Here is a 10692-nt window from a genome sequence, read left to right as displayed (position 1 = left end):
AAAAAAAGTGAGCTTTGAACAAACTTTTGAAAACAAAGTATGAAACACAGGCTTGTGTTCCATGTTTGAAAACAGTGTACTTAATAAAATATTTCTGATGTGTAATTGTTCTTTGGATGCTGACTGTGTGCAGAATTCCTAAACATTTTGGAACCCTACAGAGTTCTGAAGAACTGTAGTTAGATGTATCACGAATGAAAACACAATATCTAAAGTAAATATTTGTGATTCCTCTTGACTGTGCAATCCTCTGTTGACAGAATACTTCCTAAAGCATGTGTGTTGTATTAAGGTCCATGGCCTTGCTGTGAAACCCATGTCCTTTAGCGTAGGAGTTGGGTGTGTGCGGGGGAACAAAAAAATACAAAAGCAGCTACTTACAGTAAAGGCAAACTACCTAAGTCCTGCAGCCCTGCACAATGGTGTCCTGGGTGCTGTGTGCAGGTCTAGTCCTTCTTCAGATCTCCTACTCTGTAGAAGCCAAACTGTAAGTCATTTCTTATTACTTTTAAAGATTTTTATACAATGTATGTTTTAAATAGTAGTGATTTGTTTTGATTTTCTTTATTTTAGGTGTTATTTTGTGTAAAAGGTTTTTATTAGCATACACTTGCGTGCATTTTTTCTGTTGGTTGAATGGAAACTTTTAACTCACTGTCTGAGGTATCAGGATACACAGTAACTATGGACATCTGCATAAAATGCATTCAAGTTTTTAAAGCTGTTCACATCTCTGCCATGGTATAATATCCATTAAAACAGCATCCTACTGCACATTACCACATTAATTCATGAGCTGCAGTGCATTCAGTTTAAATGGAAACCCCTGTGCTGTCATAATAGAGGGCAACCCATTCACGCTGCAGCACATACACTGATCATAAACGAGCAAATATCTTAAGAATGAGTCCAAGAATAGCTACCAATCCTTACACAACCACCACAATGTTTTATAATCCTAAAACATGCCACGGCACATGTACAGTAAGAGTGTAGGATCTAAGACCACTTTTAATGAGAATTCCAAGCAATCTGAAAAACGTTCCTGTGTCAGTAACCAATACCTGCAAACACTTGATCATTTTGCGTAATTCTAGATGTGCCATCATCAGCTCCCCCAATTTAACACATGATTAAAGAATTCATCTCATATTCTGTACAGACGAAAGCTCTTCCACTGTGACAGCAAGTAGCAAAGCAACCTGCCCAATGGGGCCAATAACAAACATTTGACAATATTAAAACCCTTCCCCACTCTAATAATCAATTTTATAAACTTGGGTTAATGTAATATCTATATATGCATGTATGTTTACTTCATCATTATCTCCCAAAAGGTACTCCAGTATCCAAGTGTCTGTTTGGGGATAATGATAAAATAATCATCAAAAGACTCCGATTCTAAATCCTAAGTTAATTATTATAATCTCCTACTTATTTACTCAGCAGTGTCAATATTTGCTGGGAGAGTGGGCGAGTTGTGTTCAGAGACACAACCTGCCCACCCCCCTGAGCCTGCAATTCAATATCAGGGACGTGGTCTGCAGCTCTGGCCAATGAACCCCCCCAGCGGGTCATAGACCCTACTGTCAAACACTGGGTGCCTAGGAGTGCTAAGGCAGCACCCATTGGGCTTTTTTAAATTTTTTTTAATGCAAATAAATGAAAGAAAAAAAAAACACTTTCAAACAGTTAAAAAAGCTACAAGTGGTTCTGATTCAACTCTATGGAGGTGGCAGAGACCTGAAAAAATAAGCTGCCACCTCATACCTTTGCCAAATGAAGGATGAAGAAAATATTCTTTCCTATGTTAACCTTTCTCAAACTGCAAAACTGCTTGGCAGTTTTGATAGTCTGAACATAGTACATAACATATGCAAATAGTCCGAACCCCCCGAGGTGGAATTTACTCAAGGTGTTTCACAATCCTTGGCATGGCATAATCTTAGTATTTAAAAACAATGCACCTAGCCAAGTTTATAGGGCAGGCTTATACAGAGTCTTGTGTAGCCAGCAATCAGAGCACATTTATTCTTATTAATGGAAAATTTTACTAACAGACTATAGAAGGTGCCAGAAGTGACCTAAGGCTAGGAAAGGCTAGCTGTGTGGCCATTATATTCGTCCAATGTTTTTATTACTTTTTAAGACACTGAACCCTATTATTCAATATAAGATTTCTGACTACCCTTTGACTTAATTTGCTGCATGCTTTTCCTAGGTCAATGACTCAAAAATATTGAAGACTTAAGACAGCCATGTAACTAGTATTATTTTAGAATTTGACACATTTTCACTCTGTTAGTTATGCTGACAGCCGGGATTCTAGGTTCAATAAAGAGAGATGAGAACAACTCTGAGATGTTGTGAAGGTCATTTTGAATGAAACTCCAACACACCTTTCCAAGGGATGTTTGTTGCAATACATTCCAATGCATGATATCATACTACCATGTGTTGTGGAGTGGTGCTTAACAAAATATAATACATGTACCTTTTTTGGTGTAGACAGTATACACCTTTAGACAGTCTATGTAAATAAATGGGCTGCACTAATTCAACACAATAGTGTGAACAGGCCCTAAAGCTGTACCAGCCTCACATGATAAGCTTTCCTACAATCCTCTCAATTCTAATAGATCACAGAATCTAAATAAAGCTATCTGTGAGCTGAGCAGCTACTAAAAAGCCTTGAACAGCTTCACGTGAGTCCATGTTGAGCAAAGACACTGCAACATGTTCACATAAAACTGCAACATAGAGCACAAGAACATATAATTGAAAATATACCCAGTTTCCAAGACTAGTGCTACTAGTTGAGCTACTAACCTTGAGAGAATAGGGGCAGATACTGAGAATTACACATAAGAATACTGCGAATGATACACAACATTCAAATAATCAGAATTAGTACTGTGTCTCATATACATACAAAGGGCAAAAACACATAATTAGATCCATAACATGTAACAAAAGAATAGTACAATGAAAAAATTACATGTACATGTTGTCAACATTTTTACAAACTGCAGAATATATTTTTACTTATATTTTATACCATATCATATGACTTACAAGATATGGCTAACCTGGAAGATATGCAGGGATGAGGTCCAGATCTCAGTAAATTTAAGGAGTCCAGGGAAGTTTTACATTATGCAGGGGGACAGGATGAGCAGGGTACAAACAGGATAACTCCATGGGTTTTAAGGTGAACAGATATAGTTGTTAGTGTGCCCACAAATCATGCAGGTCATTTTACACCAAAGAACTTAGCCTTCACTTACCTTTTACTATGGAGTTGCTTCTTTTCTAGCCAACCTGGCCCTCTTCCCCCCTATACTTAGCTATCCTTAATTTTGGACTGATGTTTGGATCTCTACAAAATATACTTTAATTAGGGATAAGCGAGCGAGATTTGTAAGTTCGATCAGTTCCCCTCCCCTGATTGCAGCCCTACTAGAACTGTAGTATGTGTTCTTGGATAGAGATTCTCTATCCAAGAACACAGGAGTCCCACGGATGTGCTCATGAAGGAATGCAGCCATGGGAATCTTCCTGTGATGATTCCCAGGGCTGCATTGATTAATGAGCACAGCCGGGGGGACTCACACTGACAGGAGAAGTACCACGGCTGTCGAATTCAAATTTTTCCGGGACCTGCAAATCATTCATGAGCACAGCTGTGGGGATCCTCGTATCAGTGTGCGATCCCCAGGCACTGGAGGTTAAACGAGGAGAAGTCTCCCCATTCATCACCTCTAGTGCTCCGTGTTCGGCTGAGGAAAGGAAAATCCTGATGACGCTTGAGCACAGGATGATGCCCACGGCTGCATTCATTGATGAGCACACCCGCAGTACTCCTTCTGTCAGTGTGAGTTCCACAGCTGTGCTCATCAATGAATCATCCTGTAATTTCCTCTAAGTTCGGATGGGTCTGTAAAATCAGTTCGACGAAATTTAGCGGACCCATCGGAAGTTCGAGGAAATTTTCTCAAGACTGGCAGAGGCCTTCTCGCTCATCCCCAATATTAATCATATTGAAATACCAAAATGCCAAAATACAAATTGTTTGTATTTTCTTATTTTTTATAAATTATTCATATTCCACATACTTAATGAATAGCAAAAGTGTGTTCTCACTTTTTACTTTTTTTTTTTTGCGCTGAGTCTACCCCTGTAGTCAAAGACTATGTGTCTTTTTATCAATATTTTCATCAGAGGTCAGAAAGAGATTTGCTGTGCTCTAAAACAAGCTTCTAATTGGTCAGACTCCATCAAAATTTAAATACAGCAGGAAGTATTGCAAAGCACCTATTCAGTCTGAGGCCCTGTCACCCTAAATAAATTGAGTATTGTTTTCATATATTTATTGGTTTAACAATATCAGATTATTCTACCAATTATTTTTTGGTGCTCTGTTTGCCTTTTTTTACTCCTGTTTAGACATTTGGCCTGATTTTACATCATGTATCTGACCACTCGTGTGCTGACCACGGTTTTAGCTGTGTATTGGGGTGACACCACAACAGGGTGCACCTGGAACATGTGATACACAATAGATACCACAGCACACAGGTATAAGAGAGAGTAAAAATAATACAGTGAAATATTAGGCAGATATCATTTATAATTTTTTAAAAAACTAGGGATTAGGGATGAAAATTTCCTTGAAGTTCCGGTGGGTTTGCAGAAATTTGTGAAACCATCGGAAATCACGATAGGAGGATTATCATGGCTGCATTCATAAATACCCACTCCTTCTGTCAGTGAGTGATCCCCAGGCACTACAGGTCAGAATGAGGGCAAGCTCTCATTCTGACCTGTAGTGCCCAGGGATCTTGCACTGAGAGGAGGATTATCACATCTGCATTCATAATTGCAGCCGCGATACTCCTCCTCTCAGAGTGAGTCATGCGGCTTGCGTTTATGAATGAACCCGGCTGTGGGAAAAATCTGAGGATTTTTCCTACGCTGCATTTATTCATGAGCAGCCAGCGGGACTCACACTGTGTTGCTGGATAGAGAAACTCTATCCAGGAACACGTAGTACAGGACTGCAACAGCGATCAGAGGGGCGGAGCTGACAGCTCCGCTCCCGATTGGTCTTGCAGGTCCCAAAAATTTGGTCTCACCGGCCGAATTTACAAAGGCCGTTCTCACCTACATGTTTGGTAAGTGAGAACTGCCCACGTTCGTAAATTCGTCACGAGACCGAATTTAAAAGATTTGCTCGCTCCTCCCTACTAAGGATACCATTCAATTAGTCCATCCAACCAGATAATCACTAATAAAATTACTTAATAATCTTGAATCACCAATAGATATCACAACAAAGGGAGTTTCTATCCCACCAAACTAAATTGATATTAAATATATAATATGAATTAAAATCTGTTTGGCTTTTGGCCCTTATAAGAACACATTTAGAAGCTGGGAATGCTATATAGGTAGTCCCCGAGTTAAGGACATCCGACATGTGGATGACATACGAACGAATCCTAGATACAAACGGGGCTTCCCTGCTTTCTCCTGTGCAAGAGGGAGGCTTGATGAGGGGAAGGGGGGAAGTTTGCATGCCTTGCAGAAGAAATCTTTTGCTAAACACAGCTGAGGTTGTCAGTAATCTTAAGAGCTGAGCTGTACTGTAACATCTTGTAACCCTTTAATGACCAAGACAAATTATTCAGTTGTTTCTTTTTGCATATCAAAGCACAGCTTGCTCCAGAAGTTAATGAATGTCTAGGCTTCATGAAGTTTTTTTTTTTTTTGCTTTGCTTGTGAATAACTCACAGTGAGGATTTTATCCAGTAACTGAAACCATGCTGCCTAATAAATTGTTGAGACAAACATCTGTCCTAATTGCATTTATTAAAATATTCTACCTGTTCCGACTTACATACAAATTCAACTTAAGAACAATCCTACAGTCCCTATCTCGTACATAACTCAGGGACTACCTGTATAGAGAAAATGCTATAGGATGCTGAAATTATTTCTAAATCTACCTTGCTTGATCTTTCTAATATGCACTCTCCTCTCCTTAGGCACTATGCAGTCATCTTCTCCTCAGAGGTTCGCTCACAGCATTCTGAAACATTATGTGTACACCTGGAAGGGGCTCAAGGAAAGAGCAGAGTACAGATCTCCCTAAATGTAGAAGAAAAGAACATCAGCCTTGTAGATAAGAGCTTTGAGCAGGAGTCTGTATTCAGCTGTGTTCCAATAGAGGTAACAAAATTCACACCTAAAATTTGTGTAAAGCTCATTTCAGACAAAGTAAACTATCCTACCATCTCTGCATCCAACTAATTTACTATGAAAAACACAAACATCTTTTTTAGTCCACTATCACCTTTCCAATACCTGCTCCAAGAAGGGAGGTCAATTATTATCCAGTATTTATATAGCGCTGACATATTACGCTGTGTTTTATAAAGTCCATAGTCATGTCACTAAGTGTCCCTCAAAGGGGCTAACAATCTTACACCCCTACCATAGTCATATGTCATTAACACAGTCTAAGGTCAATTTTGAGAAGAAGCCACAATTACCCTAAAGGGATGTTTTTGGAATGTGGGAGGCAACCAGATTACCTGGAAGAAACCCATGCAAACACAGTAAAGGTGCGTACACACTTCCAATTTTTATCGTTGAAAACGAACGACGAACGATCGATTCGTAAAATCGATTCGACAAAAATCGTTCGTAAAAAAAGTAACCGACGTACGAGGAAAGTCGTTGGAAACGAACGACCGGACCGGCGGATCGGATTGGACGACGATCGTTGAGCATCGTTCGTGTGTACGATCGTTCGTTGATCGTCCATGGTCTGAGCATGCGTAATGAACGAACGTTCGTTCACTTTCCTGTCGTGCACATAGTTCCTCTATTGCTCAAACGATCGTATCTATTGTGTGTACAATATCTATGAACAATCGTGTAGTTATCTCTATGTGCAGGATCGGTGCTATACGATCGTTCGTAGATATCGTGCAGGATCGTTCGTCGTTCGTTTTCCAACGATAATAATTGGAAGTGTGTACGTAGCTTAAGATCCTGCAAACTCCATGCAGATAGTGTCCTGGCTGAACCTCTGCCCTAAAACCTAGCACTGGAAAGGCTAGCGTGCTAACCACTGAGCCACCGTGCGGACCAATAACACAGACCTGCAAATATCATTGACTCGAAGTTTGTTTTCAATACTTTAACTGTTCCCTGTGTTTTATGGGGTACTGAATTGGAAAATAGCACCCATTTTTTCCCATCATGTAAGATTTTCCCACAAAAAGCAAAGAAAAAATGCGTTTTCACAGACTGATAACAATTTTCATTTACATGACTTTTTCCTTTCACATTTTAAAAATAATCTCTGTAAAATATTTTCAAAACAAACATGTAAAATAGAACCAGTAAAAATGAATAAAATAGTGTTAAAATGCAGGTTTCTACATGTACTCAATGGTGTTTTCACAATTCTTCAAAACTTCTCTTGAGGTTACTCCTTTTATATTTTTTTGTCCACAGTTTCACGCTTCGCCCCCCGGCAATAGCCAGCAATCTTGCTAACGTTCAATCCTCCCTGGTACCTCCATTCCATTTCTTTGATATCCTTATGGAATTGCTCACCTTGCTCTTGCTCAATGCGCCCAAGTTCTTTAAGAAGTAATCCAAATGGGAGTAAAGGAATTACAGCTTCTCTTGAAAGAGCCTTCACAAACTGCTTTATGATCTCAAGTTTGATGTGGAGGGCAGCCAGAATTTATTTATTTGGGTCCACAAGATGTGCTCTCAAATTTTTACCTCCAGTATCCAATGCCATTCTCCTTGGCCAAACCCTTCTTGCCCAGTGATTGCTTCTGTTTCAACTGTCCCACTCACATAAGAAACAGGGATACTTGGTGTATCTCCTTGCTGTCCCAAAAGCATAGATGGGACTTTTAAATCTCTTTTAGTCCACTAATGGGCCTTGTATTTCAGCTTTGTTAGAATCAAGCTCAAATTCTCCTAGCACTCCTTGAAATGTACTGAATTGCCAGTGGGGAGTTGCCAAATGCAGCAGACTTTAGGTGTAGCCGATGACTGGCCCTGATCACCAAGTTTCACTCTAAAATATCCAAAATAAACTTTTGTAACAAAGACAATGTTGTTCTTCTGCTGATTTTTCACAAGATAGTTCCCACATTTGTAACAAAAACTCTGGTGAAGTGTGACAACCTCCAGTTGCCATATTCACAAGAGCTCAGCAATTTAGATATTGTTGCTTGTTCTTATACAGTTTTCAAGTGCATTTAAGTGTCCTTTGTCTTATTTATTGCTCTCTCATGACTGCTGCTGGTTGAAAAAGAAAATATTCAGCCATATTGGTAAAAAAGTTTTAAATACTCGTGAGTACAGTACAAACTGTCAGAAAATACTAACAAATGGACACATTGTGGAAAAACCTTTTGTGATGGGAAAAAAATGGATGTCATGTTTGGATTCAGTGCACCGAAAAACATAAAACAAGAAAAAATCTATTGCAGGTCTGTGTAATCTATTGCAGCAGACTTGTGCCTGCTGTCAACTAATTTCTTTATCATGACATCATCACACTGCTTTAGGCTTCTGGAGCGTGTAATGACTCTGACAACAGACAGACGATAAGAACTGTTCACACTGCGACACAAAAGAAAGACTCGTGTTGTATACATGCAAATTTAGGTAAGTAAAAGTTGCTTTTAGATTAGGATTAACTACTATAGCAATTAGTTGGATGGTAGGGGTTGGTGTTTGGAGATCATTTTGTATTACTTTGTTTCCCCATTTTGTTCTTGGAGTCAGTATGTTGGGGGACTGGATGATAGCAAATCTCCCCCATGGCCATAAAGACACCAACAACAATCCTATTTTAGTGGAATGGTAAGGTCCCTATTGCTGCTTATGTTTTTCTGTCCTAGTGACCCTACATTGATTTTTTAGTCTAATACTGGTCCCAAGGATTAAAACAAACGGAAAAATTTCCACATTGTGATCACAGAAATAAAACCTGACAGATATTTGCTCCCCAACAGATATTTGTTCCCCAATAATTCAGCTATAAATTCAAAAAAGTAAGGAAAAAAAGGAAATAAAACATGTAAAACTAGAGGGATAGGAGATAAAGGGAAAGAACAAAGTGTGGAAAAAGGGATAATGGTTGAGAGGGATGGAAGGCAAATGGAATTATGGCCTCTACCACATCCACCACAAGGTAAAGAGGTGGGACAGAATAAGAGAACAAGAAAAATAAGGAGATAGAGGGTGTTAAAATGTAGAGGTGAAGAATAAAGTATATGAAAGGGGGAGGTTTTAGAGGAAAGGAGAATGGGGCCATAAATTGTGAACGTTATAAGAAGCAAATGGAAAAGTACTCTTCACCCCCTACCTTACAAATTAGGCATGGTAATTGTTGCCTGTAATCACCCTTACAGGGAAAATTAGTATCATAGCTTTAACTTTGTAATTTTGTTTCTAAAAATATAAATCCCATCTAAAAGTATCAAATCCTAAGGAATTGGGATTAGTAAAGAATTTATATGTAGCAAGAAGGCTGATTTGTTTTCTATAGGGTTTTTAGTACATTTCTACATTATGGTCCTGGTTCATGTTTGGAAATGTATGATATTCTTACAGGAACAGAAAATGTGAAGCAAGGTTCCACATGTATCTCCAAATTACCAGAATGTGTATGAAATGTTAGGAACAGCTCTTTTTGAATAACTTTTTATATTTTACTTTATGCTAGAAATAAGGCAATTGTGAAATTGTTACCACTGTATGGCATTGGCAAGTATTATTGTCCTGCCTTCCTAACTTGAGGAAGGGGGGAAAGTGTTTAAGCAACTTTACGATATGGAGAGAGCATAGGGCTACTAGTTGTTTACTATCCAATGAGCAGGGAAAATGTTTGGGGATAATACAGAAAGCCCATGTCTTTGAATACTGTTATAACCCTCTGACTATAGTTGGGCAGTAAAAAAGTATTACACATTTTTTCTGTGTATTTACCAGTTTGTATTAGCTGCAATTCACCTTATTCAGTTTTGCGCAATAAATACAGAGAGGCCTGAACTTCAGTGTCTTGTCTTATATTGTATTATAATTTATTCTTTCTTGCTCCTCAGGTTCCCAGGCCTAAGGAATCAGAGGTTGTTGGCACATTACACGTTTCTATATCAAATGCAGAAGAGACTATAGTGAAAACTAGTACCATCCTAGTGAAGAAAAGGAGATCCAAGCTACTGGTTCAGACAGACAAAGCTGTATACAAGCCGGGACAAACTGGTAACTGTCCAATCAATAGGACACTCTGTAGGCATTTTGTAAACTCCTATTGGTGTTTGATAATTTAAAATAGGCAACAAGTAAAATAACCAGAAGCCTATAAATGGCATTTAGTAAATACTAAAAGTGAATTGGTCACAAACTACACATTATTTTTTTCCAGGTTCCTCCTGGAACATTTTATAAACACCTTTTGAGTCTGCCACAACACACTGCTTAGGTTATATTGAGCACACTGCTGATCTCACCTTTAATTTTATTAGAAATATATTTCTAATAAAATTGTAAATATTTATTGTAAATCATGATTGAACATGATTTTTTCCTTCTTTATACTTCTCTTACCCTGCTTCCCTTTTTTCTCTCCTTTACCGCTTTCTTGATCTT

General features: G+C 38.6%; 1 protein-coding gene across 1 annotated transcript in view; it reads left to right on the top strand.

Annotated features, from left to right (window-relative positions):
* Positions 1-329: 329 nt before the first annotated feature.
* The window catches only part of LOC140333963 (alpha-2-macroglobulin-like), a 50722-nt gene continuing 40359 nt past the window's right edge, over positions 330-10692 (top strand). Inside the window, exons 1-3 of the mRNA XM_072416006.1 lie at positions 330-487; positions 6048-6231; positions 10146-10305. Coding sequence (XP_072272107.1) covers positions 420-487; positions 6048-6231; positions 10146-10305 — 412 coding nt within the window. The 5' untranslated portion in view covers positions 330-419. The remainder of the gene's footprint in view (positions 488-6047; positions 6232-10145; positions 10306-10692) is intronic.

Source organism: Pyxicephalus adspersus, chromosome 6, assembly GCF_032062135.1.
Source record: "Pyxicephalus adspersus chromosome 6, UCB_Pads_2.0, whole genome shotgun sequence".
NCBI lineage: Eukaryota > Metazoa > Chordata > Amphibia > Anura > Pyxicephalidae > Pyxicephalus > Pyxicephalus adspersus.
Note: the sequence above shows the minus strand (reverse complement) of the source record. Positions and strands in the feature narration are given on the sequence as shown.